General features: G+C 45.8%; 1 protein-coding gene across 1 annotated transcript in view; it reads left to right on the top strand.

Annotated features, from left to right (window-relative positions):
• Nucleotides 1–23,878, top strand: part of Clic4 (chloride intracellular channel 4) — a 51,454-nt gene extending 27,576 nt beyond the window's left edge. Inside the window, exons 3-6 of the mRNA XM_051171062.1 lie at nt 9,746–9,871; nt 15,446–15,552; nt 21,701–21,882; nt 23,183–23,878. Of these exons, the coding sequence (XP_051027019.1) occupies nt 9,746–9,871; nt 15,446–15,552; nt 21,701–21,882; nt 23,183–23,347 (580 nt within the window). The 3' untranslated portion in view covers nt 23,348–23,878. The remainder of the gene's footprint in view (nt 1–9,745; nt 9,872–15,445; nt 15,553–21,700; nt 21,883–23,182) is intronic.
• Nucleotides 23,879–27,166: the final 3,288 nt, after the last annotated feature.

Here is a 27,166-nt window from a genome sequence, read left to right as displayed (position 1 = left end):
TGGGTCTTCCCTGGAACCCTGTTCACCTTAAATCTCCCGAACAGCACCTGAGGCCAGCTGTCATGTGGAAGCAGCGAAACCCTTGAGTTTCTCAGTAGAAACATGAGGCCCCAAGAGCTTTGCTTTCTGGTTGCCATCCTCCTGGTCTCGGGTGTGCTAAACTGTGGACAGTGTTATGCGCGTCCTTGAGGGGAGTACAGCATGGGAGGCACAGCTCAGCATACAGCCCTTGCCCAGCTAGCATGCACAAAGACTGGGTGCAGTCGCAGTTTGAGGTGGGGAACACAAGAATAGGAGTTTCAGGGGGCTGAATAATGTTGTGGTCTGTTTTATTTAACCCGTTTTTCAGGGAATAGTATGTTTTCTGTGGTATTTAAGCCACATCTGGTATAAATAAAATAAGAGCAGTCTTGCTAGTTGAAGATGTGTGTCCAGGTTTCTCTCCATTGGCCTGAAAAGGGAGGCTAAGAAGAAGTCTGACAGAAGGGAGCTCTCTTCATTCAGGGACGGCTGCTTTTTCCTCAGCAAATATCTCTGAAGGGCAGTTATATACCTATAGGCCCCAAAGATATAGCTCAATAGCTCTCTGGCCAGCCAGCTTAGCCAAAATGGTGAGCTTCAGGTTTAGTGGGCTCAGTGGTTAAGAACACTGTTTGTTCTTCCAGAGGTCTTGAGTTCAATTCCCAACAACTACATGGTGGCTCACAACTATCTGTTCAGGTGATCAGACACCCTCTTCTGGTCTCTGGAGGGCATCAGACATGCAAGTGGTCCACAGATAGATATACATTCAATACACACACACACACACACACACACAAAGAAAAAAATTTGTACCATTGGAAACTCTAGGACCTAGCGGTGGAAATACACTCCTTTTTTGGGGGGATGGTGTGTTTTGAACCCAGGGCCTTGTGTATGCTAGGTTAACCCTGAGCCATCCCTATAACCCCACACAGTGCTCCTGACATCCACACATAAATGCTGCAGTCTTGTGTGCTAGTTACTTTTTTAAGCGTTTCAAGTTGTTAATGTGTCTAGGGAAACCTGTTGTCAGGCTGCGGTTCACGGTGGCAGAACCGATGGCTGTTTATCCTGACAGCTAACACAGAGAGAGCTGTTCCCAGTATGCATCCCAGGGTGTCTCTCAGTGCCTTATCATTTAATTTTTGGGCCCCCCCCCTTCTTTTCTTTTTCAAGACAGGGTTTCTCTGTGTAGTCCTGGCTATTCTAGAATTCTCTCTGTAGACCAGGTTGGACTCACTCATAGAGAGATCATCCTGCCTCTGCCTCCCAGTACTGGGATTAAAGACCTGAGCCACCGATTCCTGGCTTTTTTTTTTTTTTTTTTTAATAGTGAAGATTTAGAGGTATATTAGTTAGCTGGGTGTGGCAGCTCATCTTTGGAGGCAGAGGCAGGAGGATTGTTGTGCATTCAAGGTTAGCCTGGGCTATAAAGTGAGACTCTGTTTCATAAGGGCGCACTCAGGGCTTGGGTGGGGGGCAATGTTTGATGAAAATAACCCCTTTGGAGACAGTATATGAATGTAGATGCTGCGCCCCTGATGTAGAGGGTAGAGTTACAATGCCTACAGGCTCTTGGGAAGACATTAGTTCATTCGTGTTGGACAGAGCTAGTTTAAGAATAAAATAAGTCAGGGGTCCCGCTCAAACTAAGGCACCAGCCAAGGACAATACAGGGGTAAACTTTAAACCCCTACCCAGATCTAGCCAATGGTCAGAACAGTCTCCACACTTGAGTGGAGAGTGGGATAGGACTTCCTCATGTACTCTGGTGCCTCACATTTGACCATGTCCCCTGAAGGGGGAGACCTGGTGGCACTCAGAGGAAGGACAGCAGGTTACCAAGAAGAGACTTGATACCCTATGAGCATATACAGGGGGAGGTAATCCCCCTCAGGAACAGTCATAGGGGAGGGGAATAAGGGGAAAAGGGAAGGGAGGGAAGAATGGGAGGACACAAGGGATGGGATAACCATTGAGATGTAACAAGAATAAATTAATAATAAAAAGTTAAAAAAAAAAAAGTCATGCAGTAATCCTCCTATTACATTTATTTTCCTACATATATTCAAAAAGGGAGTTTCTCAGTATCACTCCTAAAATAGACCATGCCACAGACACACACACACACCCTTACTGTGTCCTAAACTCTGTGGCATTCTCCTATTCCGGTTTTGGCGTGGAACAAATGAGCTGAGTGCCGTGCTTTGAAAAGCCTTCTTTTTGAACAGTTGAGTACAGTGCCTGATTGTATGACGGACCAGGAAGGCTGAATCTGGGGGGGAAAAATGAAGTGAAGGCAGCAGGGCCACTTGTCACTTCCAGACTCTGCGAGGCACTGTTGCTGCAGGTTGATTGGCACTTGAGAGTTGGTATATTTGAGGGTATTGTATGTACTCCATATACAAAAATGATACATGGGAAATAGGTCTTTGGGGTCTTATAGCCAGACAATACCAGATGTACATTTTCTAGGACTGTGTATCATAATCAGCAGCAGAGAACACCTGCAGTTAAGGCTGGGGGTGTTTTGGTTTTCTCTAGAAAGCTTAGGCCTCTGTTCATCATGTATTTCCCTCCTAGGGACAAGGCTTGCAGTGTGCCCAGGTGGCAGTCCTCCTGTATCTGCTCCCCTGCTCCCAAGTGCAGGTAGGACAGGTGTTTGGTACCACACTCAGCTTAAACCTGTAGGAGGATAAAATGAAGGTGTGCAAGGCACGTGATGACAATGACCCCCTCAGCCTCCAGCCTGGTTCTCAGTGTTCTGTCATGGAGATAGATCCTTGCTTTTAGGCACGGACCTTTCCCACAAGCTTAGAGCTGTGAACAGTTTATAAAGAAAGCAACCAACCCAAGAGAATGAGCACTGGCTCAGAAACGGCATATAACGAAGTTGTCACCAGAGAGTGACACACCCCACGGTATAAAGTGCCTCCCATAATGTATACTGAGTTTTACAGCTTTGTGACTCTTTTTTTTAGAAGTCTGTGGGGGAGAAAATAACCCACTGAGCTTATTTCCCTGCCTATCTTGGAAATTGCTCACGGCCGCAGTGAAAGTACTGATCTCAGAGCACGCCAGCACAGAGTGACGGCCCCCTGAGAGCTTCTGAGCAGCCCACTCCGCCCCCTGAAGCAGTGGTTGGTAGCTTTCATCCTGTGAGCAGTGGGCCTGGCTCTGGCCCGTTGGCGTGCGTTCTGAGCTTCAGGCGGTGCTAATGACTGGGCTGGGTAGATGTGCCCTCTGCGAGCCTTCTAGCACTTCCAGTGCCTGCTTCCAGTGCAGCCTTAATGCTTTAGTGGGAGTTATTTCCAAGCCTGTTTCTCTTTCATGATGAAGTTGTCTTAAAGGCATTTTAGATTAAATGGCATCCCGGCTACAGAACGAATCTTGATTTCACAATTGCCATTTGAACAAAAGCTGCGGATGAACATGTATTAGAATCGAGAGACGCCATCACATGTCATCACACGTGGGAAGAAGCAGGTGGCTTGTGAGAAAGGAGTAAGAACTGGCTATGCTGTGACATAGGCAAGCAGGCTTAGCTTCTTAGGTCAGTTATTCATTCAAGTTAGGACAAAGGGAAGGTTGACCATCAGTATTGGCACCGTTTAAGGGTGCTTTTGACTATTTTCAGACCATTTTTGACCTCTTAATAATTTCTTGGGTTACAGACCTTGTGTGGCTGACAGGCTCATGGCAGTAGCCAGGGTCTTAATTTGAAGACTTGCACTACCCAGGAGTTTCTAAGCCAGAGACCAGCATCTCTCTTGCTCTGTTAAAGATGAGAAGGGGAGAGAAGCTGGCGTGTAAGGTGAACCTTGTGGGGTAGCTTAAGAGTTTGGGAGGCAGAGGCAGGAGGCTCTCAGCTGAGTTCCAGGCCAGCCAGGGTTATATGGACAAAAACAAAACAAGGTATAAGATTAGGGATCTGAGGAGAGATGATCAGGAGGACTCACTAAGATAGCTCTGCCTTGGGGAAGTACATAGAAATGCTAGGTTTAAAAAGTTAACTGACTGCTCTTTCAGAGGACCCAAGTTCAAGTCCCAGCACCCGCATGGCAGCTTACAACTGTCTATAACTCCTGTTTCAGAGGATCTGACACCCTCACACAGATGTACATACAGTCAAAACAGTAATGTACATAAAATAAAAAAAAAATATATATAAAAAGCCAGGCGTGGTGGCACATGCCTTTAATCCCAGTGCTCCGGAGGCAGAGGCAGGTGGATCTCTGAGTTTGAGGTGAGCCTCCTCTACAGAGAGAGTCCAGGACAGCCAGAGCTGTTACACAGAGAAACCCTGTCTTGGGGGGAAAAGCAACAAACAAACAAAAAACAAAAAGAAGTTAACTGTCTCTGTTGCCTGCCTTTGGATCCCTTTCCTCCTACTGGGCTGCCTTGACTGGCTTCAGTAGAAGATGCACCTAGTTTTACTGCAACTTGATGTGCCAAGTCGGGTTGATACCCATGGGAGGCCTTTCCTTTTCATAGGAGAAAGGCAGGAGGGGATTATGGGGGAGGGTGGGGGGGGGAGGGACTGAGAGGAGAGGAGGAAGGGGAAACTGTGATGGACTTTAAAGTAAATAAGTTAATAAAAATACATTTACAAATATTATTCTAACACCTAACATATCTATAAATTTTTATTTACGTATTAATTCTTAGTAATATGTAAAATAATAAAAATTTGAGTAATATTTTCATGTTAAGAAAAAAAGTTACCCTACTGTCTGGTGTATGCATGTGTGTGCAGCCGGAGGGGATGCTGGGTGCCCCGCTATATCACCCTTCTTACTCCCTTGAGGACAGGCTCTCTTTTATTTTATGTGTGGGTGTTTTTCTTGCATTTATGTCTGTGCACCACTTGGATGTCTGGTGCCCACAGAGGCCAGAAGAGGGCATCAGATCCCTTAGATCTGGACTCTCAGCATTTGGCCAGGCTGGCTCTTGAGATCTCTATCTCCTCTCAGTGCTGGAGTTGCAGGCACATGTGGCCGTAGCAGGGTTTTACATGCGTCCTGGGGATCTGAACTTCAGTCCTCTGGCTTGCCAGCAATTACTTTCCACACCAAGTCATTAGCTTTTTACCATGAGAAGCAATGGCATCTGCCATAATACCAGTTAATCAGATATTTCCTGTGTGCTTTTCCTTGAGAGAACGAATGTGGAGGTTGTTGTTTTGTTTTTGTTTTTTTTCCCCCCCAAGCCTGGGAAATGTACCTTTGTATTCTCTATTAACCATGAAAGGAAAAACAAACAAGCAAACCTTAATTGCACTGTCATGATGATTTCCTTCCCCAAATGTAGGCATACCATTTGTAATGTACGTGAATCAGACTCACAGTCAAGTTACCATAGTAACAACATTGTTATGGAAGATGATCATGATAGTTTAAACGTCAGTGTAGTTTTCTAGTAGTTTAAAACATAACATGAAGCAGCGTGCCAAGCCTCTTAGAGATGGAGTTATAAACTCAGAGCAAACTCTACTTTCCAAATAGACCCCCAAGATGTTTTCAGTTTGTTGCATCGGAAGCTGGGCATGGTGATGCATGCCTGCACCCCAGGATTATAAGGAGCTAGAATCTCGAGTGCCAGGCTAGCCTGGGCTACTACACATGAGACCGTGTTCCAAAACAGCAGCCGCAACATCAGCAGCCCATTTCCCAAAACAACAGCCCCGCCACCATGTATGTCTTTCTTGTCCTGCTTTCTGACGTCCTCGGTAAGTTGAGAAATGAGTGCCTTTTTCCTGGTAGGTCCTCAGTGACAGATGCACGAATGACACACGCGGAGTATAAATGTGCTGGAACAGGGCGGCCTTGTAGAGGAACTGCCGGTTTCCTGTGGCTGCTTAGTCATTCAGGAAAGCCGACTTCATCTTCCTCCATGAAGCTGACTTAGCTGCTGAGACGCTGAGACCAGCTCTGCAGTTCATCTCCAGTCTTACAAACAGGGTTTGAACGAGATAGTGTGTGTCCATCCCTCCATCTGCCTTTCTGTTCTCTTCCCTCTGTCCTCCTCTAGAATTTTGCTACCACGTGTTTTTGTTGTTGTTTTCCTCCAAGAGAATGTCAGAGACAGTAAATCCTGAGGCTGCTAAGAGTGAATTAGAAAAATGATTAGTGAATGTTTTTCTTTTCTCAAAATTTGTTTGTTTATGGTTTTTTTTTTTTTTTTTTTTTTTTTTTTTTTTTTTTTTGAGTCAGGGTTTCTCTGTGTAACAAGAGCCCTGGCTCTCCTGGACTCACCTTGTAGACCAGGCTGGCCTTGAACTTACAGAGATCCTCCTGCCTCTGCCTCCTGAGTTGCTGGGATTAAAGGTGTGCACCACCATAACTGGCTATATATTTATTTTTTTAAAGTCATTTTTATTTTAAAATTATGCATATTTGTGAAGTCTATGAGAGAGCATCCTATCTCCTGAGCTGCTTGCTGTAGCTGCTGGGAACCGAACGTAGCTCTTCTGCAGGAGCAGCCAGCGCTCTTACCCTGAGCCATCTCTCCAGCCCCATAATGAATATTTTCTAAACATCTTATCAACACAGATTCTGCTTATACTGCAAACTCTGTTATTAAAATGTGTCATTGAAGTCTAGAGTGACAGTTTATTTTTTTTAAAACTTTGCTTCACAGAGGCAGACCATTTCTGTGAGTTCCAGGCCAGCCTGGTCTACAGAGCTAGTTCTAGGACAGCTGCGGCTACACAGAGAAACCCTGTCTTAAAAAACAAAACAAAACAAACAAAATGACCATTGCTTCACAAATTGATCCTGAAATACACAAACATGGGCTGATTATAACATGTAGCAAACCTCAGTGAAATTTTGTAACCACTTTAACCTGTGCAGTACTCAGCTGGGCCTTCCTTGGTCAGGCCAGAAGACTGCAGACAGTGCATAGTAAGGAACAACTATTTGAAATAAAATAGTACAAAAAGGGGCTGGAGAGATGGCTCAGTGATTAAGAGCACTGCCTGCTCTTTGAAAGGTCCTGAGTTCAACTCCCAGCAACCACATAGTGGCTCACAACCATCTATAATGTAATCTGATGTCCTCTTCTGGCCTGTGGACAGAACACTGTATACATAATAATAAATAAATCTTTAAAGAAAAAAAAAAGTACAAAACAACTAGAGGCCCTTGGCTATTAACCTTTGTGAGACTGGGTGCTTTTTGGTTGTTGTTTTTCATTGTTTATATGTCAAGTATTCTGTTTATATATATGCATATAATACAGTATGCATAATGCTATGCTTTGAAAATTAGTACCTCTAAAACAATCCCTTCCCTTCCATTTCACTCAGACAGGTGACCCACAAGAAAGCAAGCTCTCATGTGGCATAGTTGTGCTGTGCTTATTTTATGCTAGGCAACCGTAACTAAGCCACCAGCATCACTCTTTCCAGTTTTTTCGAGTGTGATGAATTATATTTTAATTGAAATTAAGCCACTTAAGCTACTTACAATATTAGGTCTAATTGGGTTTCCTTTTTCCTTGTTTTCTCTCTTGTTCCTTTTCTTGTTTTATGTCTTTGTTTGTTTGTTTGTTTTCCATTTAGAAGTAAAACGGGAAAGAGCAGAGTGATGTTTCTGAGTCAGGAGACTGCTGGAGTAAACCAGGGCTGCAGTCGGAGGCCAGGCCTCAGCCCTGAGTCCGCCCAGCTCAGCCGCGAGCCCAGGGTCCTAGCTTTTGTCACTTAGGGAAACTTGAGTCCAGTGTGGACTGTGTGTTGAAGGCCCTTCAGGAGATAAGCTGATGCCCCAGGATGTTCAGGCATTGCCCGGAGGTTGGTTCCTTTGTCACTATCGGGAAAGCCCCGAAAAGGAGCTCTGTGGGTCACATGGGACACTAAAGTCCTTAAAGTGCCAGGAGGCGACAGAAGTTCAAGATGGCTCTCTGAAAGAGTCGCCTCTCTGCTGGCTGTGGTTTACCAGTTCAGAGATGCGGACTCTGTCCCGAAGTCTTCTCTTGTTGGGAGTGAAGGGTTCTTCTTAACAGCTAATCCTTGAAAGCAGCTGTGTATGACCTTTGTTTGCTGTTTTCAAAATCTGTATAGCTTTAAGCAGAAATAAGATAGACTACTTATTAGTCATTAATATTAATGGAATTGTTAATCCTAAGTGTGCCTGGCTTCATGCTCCATTGTCAAATAAATAAATCCTCTAAATGAATCATTTTATTGTTACAAGTCACTTGATTCTGAAAAGCTAATTCTGAACTGGTAACTCTATTTAAAAAAACTGATGTGACTTCCCCCCTCTCATAAAGCTTTGTTAACTTGACTTGGGAAGCCCTAATGACTTTATTTGCATACCTTTGTTGAGCATTGTTTGATTTTGCTAATTGTGGTGATGAAATCCCAGCCCAAAGATGCTGTTTCCCACTTGGTCCCTGGTGGAGCAGGGGACTGTGGAACTATGCAGCTGGAGGCTTTACCCAGTGCTCTTCCCGGTGCACTCTTTTCCTTCTGGGGAGCATAAAAGCTGCTGTGCTTAATTATGGAAGTAAGAGCTATTTATTCTGGTCCCTTCCAGGGGCTATTTTTAAAGCTTGGGCCTTTTCTTCCTTTATCAGACGCTAACCTGTTCATAAAATAAGATTTATAGACAGACAGGCCTAGCTGGGCGGTGGTAGCGCACACCTTTAATCCCAGCACTTGGAAAGGCAGACGCAGGAAGATCTTTGCGAGTTCGAGTCCAGCCTGGTCTACAAAGAGAGTCCAGGACATCCAAGGCTACAAAGAGAAAACCTGTCTCGAAAAACCAAAAATTTAAAATACAAGCCTTATGTATTTTACATTTAGGCATATAATAGTTTACCGTGTGCTATATAACATTTGATTAAGTCATGCTTTGTGAATTTGGAGTGATAAAATTATTTTCTAGGTAGTCAAAATTTGCAGGTGATCGCATTAAAGAACTTTCTTACTCATTAGCATTACATTACTCTGTGCTCATGCATGTATGCACAAGTGTGTGTGGTGTATGTGTGCATGCGGGAGCGAGCCCATGTGCGTGTTATGCCTTTGCACATTCCAGGAGGTGTACTGACACTGAGCTTCAGCCATAGCCCTACTTAGTGCAGTTTGAGTTTTCTACCCTTTGTTCTGATTTGATGCTATTTTATTATTTTCTGCTTTTTGTTTGTTTAAGCTTTTGAATTTGAAACTGAAGATTTGAACATGTGTAAACCTTGAACGTACAGAGTCTCTGGGCCCTGAGGAAGGAGCTGAGAAGGAAGTAGATTTTAACTGTGAGTCTGAGGGCCTGTAGCAAGAGGGCCTTACAGACCAAAGGCCACCAGCGTAAGGGACCTGAACTCGGAATACAAACAAAGGACTTTGTTTTTTATCTTTAAGCATGGGCATGTGTGTCTGCATGAATGGAGCCTAGAAGTGGGTGTCAAATCCTTTGTATCTGGAGCTGAGCTTGCGTCTTCTGTAAGAGCCATGCACATTTGTGACCACTGATCCTTCTTTCCAGGCCCGAGAATGAAGGATTCGTCTTTGCGTTGATAAATTAGCGACTCTTCATCCTTTTACAACATGTTACATGCTGAGTGGAGCCCCATCACAGCGCTGTGCAGTTCTGGTACTTAGTGAGCAGCACTGCGCATGCTCATCCTTACAGACTTGTTAGAACACCGAGAACTTGCTGTTGCTACCCTTTAGCAGCGTGAATAGTGACCTCATCTTGACCACTGTTTTGCCTAACAGGAAGCCTGCAGATCTGCAGAACTTGGCTCCCGGGACCCACCCACCATTCATAACCTTCAACAGCGAAGTCAAAACGGATGTAAATAAGATTGAGGAGTTTCTTGAAGAAGTCTTATGCCCCCCCAAGTGAGTATCAAAGTGCTGTGGAGCTTCGACTTCCTTGTCTCTGGACACCTTTTCCTGAGGGTCTTTAAATTCTCAAAGCATTGGTCTGGAATAGCCAGGGCTCGCCCGTGAGAGTGATGCTTCAGTGTCAGAACGGGGCTTTCTGCTTAGCTGGACTGAGAAAGGCTGGGACCCGTCTAAGCTAAAGTCCCTAATCTGCCTACTGGTGGGCAAGACGGGTTCCAGCTGCGGCCAGTTGGAACGTCCAGATGTGCCGTGGTGCTCCAGCACCACCATTCGTTCCTGCTCAGTTTTGAATGAGTTTTTTGAAGCAATTGCTTCGGGTTCCTTAAGTCATTCCAAACTTTCAAGTCCCACGTGCATTGTAATGGTGAGTGAAACTCCAGAGAGAAGGTTTATACTCTATTTTCCTTCCTAAAGCATTATTAGTTTTCTTTTAGGCTTTCCCATCTTAAGATGTATTTATCTGTGTATGTGTTTGAGTGTTTTGTCTATATGTAGGCCTGCACACCGGAAGATGGCATTGGATTCCATCATAGACAGTTGTGAGCCACCATGTGGTTGCTGGGAATTGAACTCAGGACCTCTGGAAGAACAGCCAGTGCTCTTAACCTCTGAGCTATCTCTCCAGCCCCTGGAAACAAGTCTTCTTTTTCTGGCCCACCCTTTCTTGCTAGTTGGTTTTATCTTTATTCTTTGTGGTCCAGATGAATTTCCCAGCAATGGGATTATTGGGTCAGGTAGCTCTAAAATTAGTTGCTCAGCGTCCATCCATCTCCCTACTAACTCCTTACTCTCCTTCATCTGCTCATCAGTTGTCTTCTGTGCAGCTGTTAGACTACAGAGCACCATAGATCAGTGGGAACTGAGGCTGAGCTCGTACTCTCAAAATATCCCAGCACTCGGGAGGCAGAGGCAGGCGGATCTCTGTAAGTTCTAGGACAGCCAAAGCTACAAAGAGAAACCCTCTCTCGAAAAACAAAAACAAACAAACAAACAAACAAAAAAAAGAAAGAAAGAAAGAAAACTAAAGTCACAGCAGCACGTGCGTGGTGGTGACTCACACCTTCAATCCCAGCATTTAGGAGGCAGAGGCAGAGGCAGAGGCAGAGGCAGATGGATCTCTTGTTACAGAGTGAGTTCCAGGCCAGCCAGGGAGACCGTGTCTCATAAACCAAACAAAAGCACAGTCGGATACAAGTGGAAAGACAGGAATAGCTGCAGAGAAAGCTTGCTTAGAGAAGAGATGACACTGAAATTAGGTGCCACTTAGTTATTTTTAAGCCATCTGGAGAATCACAGCAGGTGAGTAGAGGAAGACCCACGTTTTAGGGCAAGAGACCGTACTGACTAAATGGTGTTACTTTTGAGGGCTGTAGGAAGGAAGGCTGCTGGGAGCCATCCTTCTGTCTGCAATCAGCCCGTGTGTGCTGCTAAGAGAACTGCTTTGGCCTAGCAATCTTGTGCTAAACCTAAAATTGCATTCTTTTAGCCCTGCTCTAAAATACTAACCGCCTACTGCTACCCTCTGCTGTCCTTCTTTGTAAGAGTCTCACCTTCCTTTTAGCTCTGCTTTCCAGTGCTCCCAGTGCCTTTTCCTTTCCTGAAAACCATCTGCAGAACAACACTTTTTACTACCCTAGTTCCCTCTCTGGCTCCTGTGTCCATGCGATGCCAGTAAACCCCAGCCTCACGGCCTCTGCTCAGCAGGGAGGAGCTTCACACACCCAATCGGGAACATGTGTCTGACACACTGAAAATGTCTCTAGAGTGTTGTTGCATCACGGAAGCTTCTAGATCTGGTCTTAAGTCTACCAGCTGATTGAAAGTTATCTTGCCTGGCATAGTGGCCCACATTGCCTTAGAGAGGCAGAGGCAGGAAGATCTCTGTGAGTTCCAGGACAGCCAGGGCTACACAGAGAAACTCTGTCTCAGAAAACAAAAACAACAAAAGTCAGAAAGCAGTCAGCCTCTCGTGTAGCCAGGCTCATGGTGTTGACCCTAAATTGTAAGTAGAGAGGCAATTTAAGTGACATATCCATTGGCCTTCCTGCTTGGATGAAAAGGTAGGTGTTCTGGGTCCAGAATCCCAGGAACCTTCCAGCTCTGAGAAGCAGCCTCCTCCTTCTCCTCCTCAGCAGAGGGGCTGCAGCTCCCAGGGCAGGGTATCCCCAGCTGAGCTAAGGAGCCTCAGCTCCACTCCACTTCCCTTCACTGCTTCTTGGCTTCACACCAGGCACCAAATCTCATAAAAGAAATATATTGTGAGGGCCCAGGGTATGTAGGGACGTGTCTGGGGTTGGCTGCCTCTGCTCTGGAGAAGAGAACAGGGACCGGAGCAGACACAGCCTTTGGTGGGGGTGGGGTGGGGGATCCTAGTGAGGGCTGGGGATGACCTTAGTAGTAGAGGCTGGTTTAGAGCGGTCTGGGTGCGGGGAGCCTGGTCACTTTCCTCACCTGCTGCTTGGGTATAGCCAGCATATCCAGTTTCTATGAAGGAATTGTATTTGGTTGTAAACCATTTCTGAAATGCTCATTGGGTATGTTTTCCAACTATATATATAGATATAGGTATATAGATATAGTGAGAGTGTGTGTGTGTGTGTGTGTGTGTGTGTGTGTGTGTGTGTGTGTGTGTGTGTGTGTTTTCCGAGGCAGAGTTTCTTTATATCTTAGCCATCCTGGACTCACTTTGTAGACCAGGCTGGCCTGGAACTCACAGCGATCCGCCTGCCTCTGCCTCCCGAGTGCTGAGATTAAAGGCGTGCGCCACCATGCCCGGCTGAATTAAACATTTTTACTCTCCCTTTTTCTTTTTTATTTATATGTTTATCGAGACAGTGCTTTAGTTGGCTGTGTTGGCCTTGAACTCAGATTCACCCGCCTCTGCCTCTGGAGTGCTACTATACCCTGAGATAGATAGATAGATATATCTCCCACATTTCCATTTTATGTGGACAGATTTATAAAGCTGATATAACTGGAGATGTTTTTTGTTTGTTTGTTTTTTTTCCAAGTTTAACACAAATGTCTTTCTGTTGCAGTGTTTATAGTATGCTGCATTCTCTCCTGGGGTATTTACCTTTTTATTTATAGCTGAAGAATTTTTGAGTAAAGTTTCGTATAGACAAACTTTTTATTTTTGTTGTTCTTCCTCCTCCTTTAAAAAAAAAAAGCAAAAACAAAAAAACAAAGGGCTGGAGAGATGGCTCAGAGGTTAAGAGCACTGGCTGTTCCTCCAGAAGACCTGGGTTCAATTCCCAGCAACCACATGGCAGCTCACAACTGTCTGTAACTCCAGTTCCAGGGCATCTGACACCCTCACACAGGCATACATGTAGTCAAAACACCAATGTATATAAAATAAAAACATAATTAAAACCAAACCAAACAAAAACCAAGGTCTGGTGTAATCTAGGCTGCGCTCAAATATGTCTGTAGCTCTGGCTCACTCCAGGCCTAATGTGTTCGTCGTGCTGTGTTTGTATGCTGCCCCATTATGGGTAAGCGAGGTGGGTAGGGGCAGCAGAACTCTGCTAGCCGTGTCCCCTGCACTGGCTCTGTTGGGATGCTGGATGCTGGTCTTCGTTGTGAGAGCTGTTGTTTTCAGAGTCAGGGAAAATCCAGGTATGTTGGCCTTGGGATTAGCTGTCTCCACTCGGGTGGTATGGAGAGAGTATATAGTTAGGAAGACATTTGTGGGCATGTGTGGTTCAGGTAAACTCATTAGATTTGTTCACTAAAACACTTGATCTACGCTGGGTATGGTAGCACACGCCTTTAATCCCAACACTCGGGAGGCAGAGGCAGGCGGATTGCTGTGAGTTTGATTGAGGCCAGCCTGGTCAACAAAGCTAGTCCAGGACAGCCAGGGCTACACAGAGAAACCCTGTCTTGAAAAACCAAACCAACCAAACAAACAAAAACCCCAACACAAAAACCACCACTATCAACAACAAAAAAATACACTTGATCTAACTAATGTTTATGGGAGAAGTTCCTAGGGTTAAAAACTGAGACATTTGGAGACTAGGTGAACCTATTAAAAAGAAGATAGCCCTTCCCTGAGTTTACTGCACAGATTCCAATGCTCAGGCGGCTGGTGCAGGAGGACTAAATTTGAGACCAGCCTGTGGGTGTGTGTGTGTGTGTGTGTGTGTGTGTGTGAGAGAGAGAGTGAGAGAGAGAGAGAGAGAGAGAGAGAGAGAGAGAGAGACCTTATTTCACAGTTTGGCACTTACACATTGTGTGTGTGTGTGTGTGGTGACACCTTATTTCACAGCACAGAGTAAAAGACACTGCACTGTAATACAGTTTGAGACTTACACATTTGCTTCCCCTTCCTTTTAATCTAAGGGAAATAAACCAGACCGCATACTCCAAAATAAGTTGAAGTAATTTAGTGTGTAGTTGTACCTCACATTCCATTTTCCAGGGCCTTCCAGCTGATTGATTCTCTCTGGAGCAGGGCTCGGGGTCTGAGTGCCTCAGGCCCAGCCTCTGAGCCCTGCTGAAGGAAAGAGGAGCAGCGAGCCTTTTCCCACAGACTTCCCACTCTGAGGAGGAAACATGAAACTGAGCACGTGTGGTTGAAATGTATTTATTTAAATTATTTTATTTACATTTGTGTTTTGCCTACATGTATGTGTGTGTGTGTGTGTGAGGGTGGACGTTACAGGAACCGGAGTCACAGACAGTTGTGAGCTGCCATGTGGGTGCTGGGATATGAACCTGGGTCCTGTGAAAGAGCAGCCAGTGCTCTTAATGACTCAGCCGCCTCTCCAGCCCATGTGGTTGAAATGTAAACACGTGCCGTGCGTGAGTGTGCACACCTGCTTAAAGATGGTCTGTCTTAAGTTGAAAACTTGTCCTGACACAGGAGAGGGGTCTGTATAACGTCTGACATCCCAGTTATCTGTTGCATAGCACTGTGTCCTAAATACACTACAGCGTATTTAGCACAGGGGGGTGGGGACAGCCTGGAAGTGAGCGGGTCCGCCTCCTACTGTTTTTGTCCTCAGCCGGCAAGATGCTTGACCGGCGGCCTGGTCTCTTCTGCCGTCTGCTTCCCCCATGCTGCTGCGCAGCGCCCATCCAGCTCCTGGTCAGTGCCTAGCACACTAAGCACCCAGCCGGGAAGAGTTCTGTCCCTGGCTGTTCTGATAGCCTCTTGGCGCTAGTGGCTGCATGCTGGACGTGAAGGTGGAACCACCGTGGAAAGCTGCTGTGGACAGCCTGCTTGAGGAGTCTCATTCTAGGACTTCTGTTTCCCCCTTAACATGCCACCTTTCCCATAGCATTTTAAGCATTAAATGGAGGTGGGGAGTGGATGTCTCTGATGGCCAAGAATATTAACACGTAAGCGAAAGCACCATGCAGAGCTTTGTTTCCTAAGCGGGGGGGGGGGGGGGGGGGGGCGGGCAGGGGGGGCAGGGACGACGGACATTTTAAAAGTACCATAGCATTTCTTAGATCAGAGACGGCTGTCGCCAGCCCAGTGGCTTGCTGGTTGATAGAATGCGAGTCATTTCCCCTGGAAAGACGGCTAATCCAGTGTGGCCTTTTTTTGCTCAGGTACTTAAAGCTTTCACCAAAGCACCCAGAGTCAAACACGGCTGGAATGGACATCTTTGCCAAATTTTCTGCTTACATCAAGAACTCAAGACCAGAGGCTAATGAAGGTAAAGAGGCAACTCAAGCAGGGTTGTCACAACAGAAAGCGAAAGGCAACGGAAACCCAAGCAACAGTCTGAGCTGCTGTGAGGACAGTTGGTGTAAGGGAGTGTGTCAGCCCAGGAGAGGGCTGAGACCCGGAGTCGGTGGCTAAGCCCCTGCTTTTCCAGCACAAGCTCTGGGCCTGGCACCTGGAGGTGTGTGTAGGGAGACATTGAGCTCACAGACTCCTGAGGAGTTATCTCGAAGGGCGCTGTGTGGAAAACTGAGGGTAGGTACATCCAGGGCGGTGGACAGTCCTTTGTAGTGATGAACTGAATAGATTTAGCTTTGATTAGTTACTGAATCTCTTGTTGATTATGGGGTACTGGCAGCCTATGATTAGCCCCTGTGCCTTTGCTGTGTACGTGTGCACTAACTGCCGTGCTCGGAGTGGCCTCTGGACTCACCAGCCTCCCGATCTTGTTACATCATAAAATGAAAGTTTTCATTTCAGGTCATTATTATGGTGAGGATAGTTTAGTGGTACAGATACAATTTGTTTTAATTAAATGACGCTCAGTGTGAGGCCAGCGTGGACTATGTGAAACTCTGTCAAGACAACAACGAAAAACCAAAACCCTCCATACAACCCAGTCCCTAAAAGTTAGAGCAGTAACAGGAGGAAACACAAAACTCTGCACTCTAGAAATGTTCTGAGTCTGCCCTGGGTGCAGCAGGGCCGTCCGTGCTCCACAGGCTCTGGCGGCCTGTAGGCCAGCACACCGGCATACGGTGTTGAAAGCAGCAAATACCTAACCACGAAACACGGGCCGGTTTCCCTGTTGTTTCAGTTTCCAGCTCTGGCTCCTTCCTAATGTCTGGCCAATACTACAGCATTTCATATTCAGCGTGCGATTCCCATGTCTCTGCTCTTAGTTTGGGTTTTTTTTTTTTTTTTTTTTCAGTGAAGGGGGAAGAGACAGTTTTAGTGCCCAGGCCAGGCTTACATCTATTTTTATAATGTGCTCTGTGCCTGCCTTGGTTTAGGAGCAATCTTTTTTCTAACTAAAGTTTCCATCTGAGCAATTTATACCGTAAGCAAATGGTTCAGTTGGAATCCCTTCTTCCTAAAGCGTTTTTCCTGCCTGCTTTTCCAGCCCCGTGTTCACAAAGCTGGCTTTTATACCCAGGTCTGCTAGCTCGCCAGCTCTCTGCGTTCTCAGTCATAATGTGTTTATTTCGGTGTGCAGTTTTGAGGGCTGGAGAATTGTTTGAATATCTTTTCCTACATGGTGGGGAGAAGAGGAGAATAAAATGACCTTTCCTTTGCCTTGCGGGATGGAGGCTGGGGGAAGAGAAAGTGACTCACTTAAGTATAACTTAGTATTCTATTTTTTATCTGTCAAGTTGTTGTAGCCTTAAGTGGCCACCCACGCCTACTGTCTTTAGAATGCTGCAGCCAGTAAGAAAAGGGACCAGCAAACACAGCACGCAGGCTTTATACTCAGTACCTATTGGAAGATAAAGAATTCTAGTTGCCAAGCTACTTTTTTCCCACAAGGACCTGCCACTGCCCTGAGACTTTAGGAAACACTTTTAAATCAAATTTGAGCTGAATACTTGTCCCCTTGTGTGCTTGTTGCAGCTCTTTGTCTGTTGAGAGCAATTGCAGGCTTTTAGTAAGCCTAGGCAGTGGGACATCCACCTCCCAACACTTTACACAGAGCTGGGCTGTCGCTTTTTCATGACAAGTCTTTGCTTTACCAGCCTACTAAATATTTTTAAAATTCAATATATTTGAACAAAGAACCTTAGGATCTAATTCTAAGCGCTTAGATGTCTAGATGCTGTACATTAGCCTAGTGAGAGTGGGCAAGGGTACAATGTAAACCAATAGCATTTAATGAATTAAATGAAGAGAAACAGCAGATAGATACATAGACACAGACAGATGGACCTTTTGGTGACAGGTACAGGTTGGCTGGGAGTAGCTTTATATAACCTCAGCATTCAGAGAGAGACGAGCTGGGCGTGGTGGCACATGCCTTTGATCCCAGCACCAATGGGGCAATGGCGAGGCAAGGCCAGGCCAGCCAGAGAGATGGGTGAGGCTTTATCTCAAAATTAAATTTTCTGGGCTGGAGATAGAACCCAGAGCTTCTCACACACTAGCCAAGGGCTTGACCACCAAGCTACACCCTAGTTTAGATATATATCAGATAATATATATATATATATATTAACAACAAGAATGTTTATGTCACATTTAATATGCTGCTTTGAATCTGCCATTCAAGTTATATAATAGAGCAAGTTATGCTTATTGGAAAAGCTAAGGTTGGACAGGACACTTTAAAAAAATATGGTATTTTTTTTCCTTTGAGGTTACCATGCATGCACACAGTGTATTTTGAGCCTGTCCACTCCCTTCCTCCACTAATCTCACTTGTGATGACCCACTGTTTACAGTTTGTGCTGCTCATATATTCCTGGGGGTGGGGCCGTCGCTGGAACATGGATGACCTACCAGGAGCCACACCTTTAAAGAAAAGTGACTCTCCCTCCCCCTAAGCCATCAGCTGTCAGTAGTTCCTCAGCTAGGGGTGGGGGTTCACGAGTCTCCCCCATTCCCGGGCTGGGGTGCTGACTGGTGTAGTCATGTGCAGGCTGCCACAGCTGCTGTGAATTCATGAGTCAGGGGTCCGGTCCGGTCTGGTCCTGTTCTGTCCAGTCCAGAAGACACAGCTCTGAGCCTCCCTGACTTACAATTGGAAAATAAATTCAATATAACTGAGTTTTTATGTGCCACTTCCAAGTGTTGGACGTTGTAGCTGTCCCAAGAGGTTTTGGCTATGACCATGGTACCAGTGAATGTCCTTGAGCTAAATCACAAGTAGGTGTGGGCAGATATGCATTTTGCACGGCATCTTACTGTTGGCCCTCAGCTCTCCTAGATGCAGATTACAGGCTTGTGCCGCCATGTCCAGCTACTCTATGCATTTTAATTTTGCCAAGTCTGTACCAGTTTATATTTCCACTAGCCTCAAAGTGTCTATCTCCACATGCTTCTGACTTGCCTTTGTCTGCATTTAAAATTTTTGCTGTATTTCCATAGGCCAAAAATGTTATTTAAAAATTTTTCTTTCTTTCTTTCTTTTTTTTTTTTTTTTTTTTTTTGTTGTTGTTGTTGTTTTTTGAGACAGGGTTTCTCTGCGTAGCCTTGACTATCCTGGACTTGCTTTGTAGACCAGGCTGGCCTCGAACTCACAGCAATCCCGCCTGCCTCTGCCTCTCGAGTGCTGGCATTAAAGGCGTGTGCCACACACACACACACCAAAAAAAAAAAAAAGGAGGGGGGCTGGAGAAATAGCTCAGAGGGTAAGAGCACTGGCTGTGCTTCCAGAGGTCATGAGTTCAATTCCCAGCAACCACATGGTGGCTCATAATCATCTGATGCCCTCTTCTGGCTTGTAGGTGTGCAGGCAGAGCACTATACATAATAAATAAATCTTTAAAAAAAAAAAAAAAGAGCGTGCACCACCACTGCCCGGCATTTTTTTTATTTTCATAATTAATTTTAAGCTATGTATACTGCACTTTGTTTCTGAGATTTTGGGGTGTGTGCCAGTGTGATAGTGTCTTAATGCTCAGAGAGAAGCAGTGCTCAGACTGTCCAGACCCATTGCTCGCTGGTGACTCGCTGCTGCCTCCCAGTGGTTAGTCTTGGAGTTTTCTTATCCTCATGACTCACACCTTTGCTGGACTCAGCTTTAGAACTTCTTTCCATTCTTTGGCTAGCACTGTTTTGGAACCTTCTAGTGCTTGTTTGTGTCATATATCTTATGATGATGCATGAATTATTATTAATAATTATTAACATAGGGGGCTGGAGAGATGGCTCAGAAGTTCTTCCAGAGGCCCTGGGTTCAATTCCCAGCATCCACATGGCAGCTCACAACTGTCTCCAGTCTTAGGATGTCCAGTACACACATGGTGTACAGACACCCACTATACATAAAATAAAAGGTTAAAAAACATTTAAAAAACACTGATTAACATAAATTATTACTAACTTTCCTCTGGGTTTTCTGTGTACCCTGGTTTTTATTCAGTCTTAAGATTCTCTTGACCAGGCAGTGGCACTCAGGAGACAGAGGCAGGTGGATCTGAGTTGGAGGCCAGCCTGGTCTACAAAACAAATTTCAGGACAGCCAGGGCTACACAAGGAAAACTCTGTCTCAGCCCCCCCTCTCTACCCCCCCCAAAAGATTATGCTTTTTTCTCTTAAGTACAACCATAAAATGATTTTCCTCAGCCAGGCGTGGTGGCACACGCCTTTAATCCCAGCACTCGGGAGGCAAAGGCAGGCAGATCGCTGTGAGTTCGAGGCCAGCCTGGTCTACAAAGTGAGTCCAGGACAGCCAAGGCTACACAGAGAAACCCTGTTTCGAAAAACCAAAAAAAAAAAAAAAAAAAAAAAAGATTTTCCTCATACCCCCAACTCCTTACTACTTATTTCTAACCCTGGACTCATTAATTCATGAACTTTGTTTTAGCTATTTGTGCTTTACCATCAAGCTGTATAATAGTAGCAGAAGACAGTATCTGTTGCTGTGTGGTTTTAATTTTTTGTTTTTAACTGCTGATTCCTGCCACATCTCCAGGTCCCGCTGAGTTGTCATAATTCCCCAAATTTGTTTTTGAGCTCTAGCACTCTCTGCTGCTTATTTGTTTTCTAAACGCCAAAGCAAACCAAACCAACCAAACAAACAAAAAACCTAAAGCTAAAACACCAAAAACACCCTGTTTCATCGTGCAGATAGTGAGGGTGATCTTGATGAATCCAGACCTATGAGCTTGTCACTGTCAGTTAAGATAACACATTACAATTTAGTACTTACCTAAGTAGAAACTTAGGTCCATTCTCTTTTCATGTTTTAAAAGGGGTTTTCTGTTTTTTTTTTTTTTTAAACAAATTTTTTAAAAAGCATTTTATTCAATTTTAATTTATGTACATTGGTATGAGGGTGTCAGATCTTGGAGTTATAGCCAGTTGTGAGCTGCCATGTGGGTGCTGGGAATTGAACCCGAGTCCTTTGGAAGAGCAGGCGGTGCTCTTAACCACTGAGCCATCTCTCCAGCCCCGGGTTTTCTGCTTTATAGCAACTCGTGCCTCCTTCATTCCCATCTCCCTCCCTCCCCCCAGACACTAATACAAAGTTCCCCCCTCATGTGCCTCACTCTGATTAACCAGGGTTCAAGAGTGCCAGGAGAGGACTGTCACGGTGTTACACCCAGCCCTTCCATACCTGACTTTGAAAGTATTCCTCATTTTGAGCCCTTTTCTTTCTCTCTTTTTTCCATACATCTTCTCCATACATTTTTAAGAAACTCATTTGCCCCCTGCCTGGCCTGGTAGCTCCTATAATTTCATCACTCACATGACTGAGGTAGGGTGACTATCGGGTTTGAGGCCAACCAGGACTCCAGAGCGAGACTCTGCTGCACACAGTTTGCTGTTTGCTGCAGTTTTCTGTAGGACATTCTGTAGAAAACTGTAGCAAACGCCATACTTGGGAAATAGTGGAAGACTTCCGTTTCCTCGACTGGGAGCTAAAAATGGGCACTCACTGTCATCGCTTCCTCCCAAATGTTTTCCTGGGAGCATTAGCCTAAGAGAAGAAAGGGAAACGAAAGGTCTGTGTCTCAGTTATGTTCCTATTGCTGTCCTAGGGCGCCAAGACCCAGCCAACGTACGAACGAGAGAGTTTATTGGGGCTTACAGTTTCAGAGGGTGGGTCTGGGTCATCACAGCAGAGCTGGGTGCCAGGCAAGCGGGCGTGGCGCTGGAGCAGCTGGGCTTAGAGCTTCTGATCTGCAGCGCAAGGCAGAAAGGCCGCAGACAGACACACAGACAGACACTGGGAATGACACATTCCCCAGGGACACACCTCCTCCCGAAAGGCCACATCTTGTGTAACCCTTCCCAGACAGTTCACCCTCCAACTTCCGACCAAGCACTCAATATATCCTAGCTTACAAGGGCCAGTTTATATTGCCTTGTTCAGTCTTGTTCTTGGGAGCTGAGGGTAAGAGCAAACCCTGACGGTTACTGAGGCACAGCCCCTGCTCAGAGCTGGCCTTCCTCCCTGACGGTGTTCTCATGGCTTTCAGCGCTGGAGAGGGGCCTCTTGAAGACGCTGCAGAAACTGGATGAATACCTGAATTCTCCCCTCCCGGATGAAATTGACGAGAACAGCATGGAGGACATCAAATTTTCCACACGCAGATTTCTGGATGGCGATGAGATGACATTAGCCGACTGCAACCTGCTGCCCAAGCTACACATTGTCAAGGTGGGTCTGCGGGAGTGGGCGCTGCTGCCTGCAGCAGCACTCCTCACGAAGCCATTCTCCACCCCAGTCAGGCAGTGCTGTCAGGAACGCATCCTGGGGCTAATTAAATAGAAAGTGTCTTTAAAATTCAGATGTAACGGGTACTTGTAATCCTAGCACACAGACAGGAGAGTCAGGATTCCTTCTCAAGGCTGGATTCAGCTGCAGGAAGCCTTGTTGCAGGGAGGAAAAAAAGTTGAGACTTGAGCAAGAAATTTCTCCAAGATATACCCAGGTGCAGTGGGGTCCAGCACTTGGGAGGCAGAGGCAGGTGGATCTCTGTGAGTTAGAGGCCAGCTCGGTCTACAAATTGACAGCCAGGACTACAGAGAAACTCTGTCTCAAAAAACAAGAACAGACAAAAATTTATCCAGTGATTATACTCAGCCGCTTCCCCAAGTCCCAGGCAGGTTTCCTAGCTACTGCTGGGTTTCCAAGTGCATGGTGTCATGTACAGCCCTAGGCTACATGTGAGCTGGGCCTGGCTCTCTCTCAGTGTGTCTGTTTACCTGGGAGGCCAGAGGTGGGTGCCTTTCCCCTCTCAGAGTTGCTGGCAGCTGCCTGACATGGGTGCTGGGAACCAAACCCCAGTCCTCTTGGAGAGCTTCTGCCCCTAGAACATGCTGATAAAGGTTCTCCAGTCAGACATGCCTGGAAGATTACTGTCACTCTTCCCACTCCACCCCACCCCAGACAGGGTTTCTCAGGGCTCTCTGTAGACCAGACTGGCCTCAAACTCACAGAGATCCACCTGCCTCTGCCTCCCGAGTGCTGGGATTAAAGGCATGCGCCACCTCCACCTGGCATATAATTTTGTTTCCTCCTCTTCTTCCTCCTCCTCCTTCCTTGTTTCCTTCCTCTTTTTCCTCCTCTTCCTTCTTCCTTCCTTCTTTCTTCTTTTTTTTTGAGATAGTGTTTCTCTGTGTAACCTTGGCTGTCCTGGACCAGCTGCCTCAAACTCAGACTGATGGGCCTGCCTCTGCCTCCTGAGTGCTGGGATTAAAGGCATGTGCCACCACCCACCCCTGGCTTTTTTTAAAAAAGATTTATTTATTATGTTTACAGTGCTCTGCCTGCATGTGTGCCTGCAGGCCAGAAGATGGCACCAGATCTCATTATAGATGGTTGTGAGCCACCATGTGGTTGCTGGAAATTGAACTCAGGCTCTTTAGAAGAGCAGGCAGTGCTCTTAACCTCTGAGCCATCTCTCCAGCCCTACCCCCTGGCTTTTTGATGTAACCCTTGATCTCTTGCCTTTCAGGTGGTGGCCAAAAAATACCGCAACTTTGATATTCCTAAAGGCATGACAGGCATCTGGAGATACCTGACAAACGCCTACAGTAGGGATGAGTTCACCAACACGTGTCCCAGTGACAAGGAGGTGGAAATCGCATACAGCGATGTCGCCAAGAGACTCACCAAGTAAACCACACTTCTGACAGAGATGCCTTCAGATTCCCCCAAGAATCCGCTTTCCTAACAGACTGCTCCGCCTCCTCTAAAGTAGAAGTGTATTTTGCATGAACACTTTGCAGTTATTCAAGACTAGGGTTAAGGGTAGACAACGTATAGTAGTTATTTCCAGGACACACTCCTAAGCAGTATTATTCCAGAATCCTCCACCCCACCCCACTGCCCTGCCATCTGCTATCCTCCAAGTTGGAGGCACTCTGCTACAAGCGCTGTCACCCGAGAGGCAGTTTGCTGTCACTCTGGAGCCCCGACCATCACCCGTTCACTGTAGATGGCAGAACTTGAGGTGCAGTGTGACACCAGCAGACCCCACGCTGGGGTATATGCATGGTACAAGTAATATTTATGTACTGGGGGTTGTACTATCGAGTAAGGAATATGGAAGGATAGCTGCTGTGTCAGACACGCTATTTCAGTGTAGTCTGTCCTGGGTGTGCTGAGGGACGCTGCAGTCTGAGGAGACTGCCTTTTGTAGAGACTGCTGGCTTCTTGATAGACACTTAGTTTTGCCTAAAATGTGTTTCATTTGTATAAATTGTAACATCCAATGCTATGTAGAAACTGAAAGACTGGGAAGCACTCTCAAAATGACAAGAGAAGATGGGTGGGTTCTGTCTACTATGTTATCTTCTGCTGTGCTGGCTTCACCAAGGGCCAGTCAGACATTTACAACAGTATTGCTGCCTTCATTGTAACAGATGTTTTCTCTGCCCCCCCCTTCCCCCCCTCACCCTTCCACCCGTGTGTGTGTGTGTGTGTGTGTGTGTGTGTGTGTGTGTGTGTGTGTGTTGCTTGGGATGGCACCCAGGACTTCGTGCAGGCCTGACAAGGCTCTGTCCCTGAGCCGCACCAAGCCCGCCTCCCTCTGTGTAAGCTGAAACTTATATGTAGTCCAAGAAAAGAAAGAGCTTGGTAAAGTAGAGATCCCCTCCCAAATGACATGGGCTTTCTAGGTAGTGTTCCAGCGCTTGCTTGTGACTTTGCTATGTGGGTTTTTTTGTTTGTTTTTTTGGCTTTTGTTTTACATAAAGTTTGTTCAAGAAGTACTGTTTCTCACAGGCTCCGCTTTAAGGCAGCCATGCTTTCCACCTGGTGTGCTGGGAATAAATGGAAGCATTCTGACTCAGAAGCAGCTCCCTTTTAAGAACTTACCAGAAATTTCCTCAGCACGGGGACAGCTTTTCATCCTGTCCCTGTGGCTCAGGGAGATGCCTTGGATTGTTCCTCACATGTGAGCACCACTGTGCAAACACTGGGTGCTGATGTGTCTGGATCCACAGGTACCATCTCTCTGAGAAGTGACCCTGCCCTGTCTGGAGGATGGAGTGTCCGAACTCTACATAGTGACAAGTTGGCCTTGGGTGGGGTTGAGTCTAGAAGATTCCAGAGAAGGGTGGCTGTTCTTTCTGTCAGTGCTCTAAGTGAGGGCTCCTGGAAGAAGAGCTCCGATCCTCATAGCAGAGGATGTTTGGGACAGTGAAGAGGATGCGCAGAAACTGCCAGAAATGCCCACACTTGGGTGGTTGTTGTTGGTGGCTTCCTAAATTGCCTCGTGGTTGCTCTTGGTGTTTCTGGATGTCCAAGGAAGCGACAGTCTGTCTTGGTTTTGATGAAGGTAGCATTGTTTTTCTCTGTAGAGAGAAGCGTTTTAGTTTTATATCAAGACGGTCAAACAAAATTGAGATTGGCAAATGGACAGAGGCCGTAAACAGGAAGGCCCTGCAGCAGGGGCTCACCTGCCCTCCGTGCGGAGGTCGTGGCTTCCGGGCTCAAGCCGTGGAATGTGAGTGTTTCCGTGTGGACCCAGCATGCTGACTGACCTATGCCCACCCTAGTGACCCATGCCTCTGCTTTTGTTACCCTCCTTTCCTTATAAACCCGTCATCTCAGGAGCGAGATTCTGAGTGGAGACTCCCTATTTTCCAGTGGATACTGAGAAACTGTTGAGCGGGGTGGGGCTTGGGGAGCCTCACTGTTCTAAGTACCATTACTCTTTGTTGCTGTAGATACAGACTCTCAGTACACGCAAGGGAGATAACATGAGCTGTCATAGCTCCAGGCTCTGCAGTTGGCCTCTACCACGAAGAGGTTCTGACTGGCTTGTACACTAGGCGGGATCAGCTCTAGACTTTAGGCATTTCTACTTCTGAGCTATGCTTCCATAACCCCCTCAGAGCTGCATGTAGATAGCATTTATTTCTGCATATTTAAAAACCCACTTAGGATATATCTACAAAGAAGAAATGAGTGGAAGTAGAGATTATTTTTTTCATGAAGATTTTGGGCCACACCTCATGGAGTTGTAATGGACTCACCAGTGTCTCAGGCTGGCAGTAATCAACATTTGGTTCAGAGAGAGAGAGAGAGAGAGTGTTTGTTAGTGAAATTGACAGCAGCCTTCGTAAAAGTTTGTGACAATTATCAAAGTGGGGACAACTAAAATTACTTCATCATGCAAAGTTTAAGTCTCAAGCCATAAAAATGGAGCTCCGAAGCCATAGGGCTGAGCAGGCTGAGTGTTTCTTTATAGAATTCCTTGGGTAGGAATGAAAGCTCGTGACAGAATGCTTGCGTTTTCTTCTCTCGGGAACATCAACACCAGTATATTGCTGGCAGCTATTGTATTAAGAAAAATAAATATATTTTCACTATCAAAGAACTCGTGTTTCTCCTTCCTGGACATAAATTTGGTATAAAACTTCTGAGACTACTTTTCAGATCTGAATGCAGCACAGTCACTAGAAAGGAAAAGGAAATGCTTATCAACCCATAACCAGCGCGGAGAATAACTTAGTAAAAACCAATACCCGTAGCAAAGTAGGGCACATATAAAAATATTTATTTTTATGTATGTGCATGCACACATGTGTGCTCTGTGTGGGGTGTCTGCAGAGGGCAGAAGAGAGCATTAGGTTCTCTGGAGCTGGAGTGACAGGCTGCCTGGTGTGGTCCTTGACAAGTGTAGACAGTTTTAACTGCCGAGCTGGCTCTGCAGCCCCAGAACCAGTGACCGTTTTTTTTTGTTTGTTTGTTTGTTTTGTTTTGTTTTTTAACCTGATAAAGGGGCTGGAGAGATGGCTCAGAGTTTAGAGCACTGTCTGCTCTTCCTGAGTTCAATTCCCAGCAACCACATGGTGGCTCACAACCATCCATAATGTGATTTGATGCCCTCTTCTGACCTGCAGGTGTACATACAGGCAGAACTCTGTGTGCATAATAAACTTTTTTACAAAAAGTGATAAAAACTTTCACAGTGACATCCAGAAAGTGTGAGGCAAGAGCATGGTGCGAGAGCCTTGGAGCCACCCAGGGTTGTCGCAGCAGGATCCCTCGGCTTCTCACAGCTGCTGTGGAGGTGTCGCAGAAGCACAGTGAGACTGGAAGGCAGGAATGGATGGAAGTGAGAAACGATAGTTTTTGCACATGTGTCTGTGTGTAATCTAAAATAATGTGCAAACTCTTAACAGAATTCAGTTGAATTTCTACGTGCAGCATTAAATAGCTGGAGAGGTGGCTCAGCACCCACAAGACCCATAATTGGTTCATAACTAGTTGTGACTTCAGTCCTATGGGATCTATCACCCTCCCTGGGCACCAGGCATGTATGTGATGCACAGACACATATGCAGAGAAAACAGCCAGATATGTAAAATTTAAACATTTTTTTTTAATTTTTAAAATTTATTCTTGTTACATCTTAATGTTTAAATTTAAACATTTTTACAAGTCAGTTAAATGCCATACACTAAGCAAATGAGATACTAAGCTAATA

This window comes from Acomys russatus, chromosome 29 (assembly GCF_903995435.1).
Source record: "Acomys russatus chromosome 29, mAcoRus1.1, whole genome shotgun sequence".
NCBI classification, from domain to species: Eukaryota; Metazoa; Chordata; class Mammalia; order Rodentia; family Muridae; genus Acomys; species Acomys russatus.
This window is presented reverse-complemented; position numbering and strand designations above follow the sequence as displayed.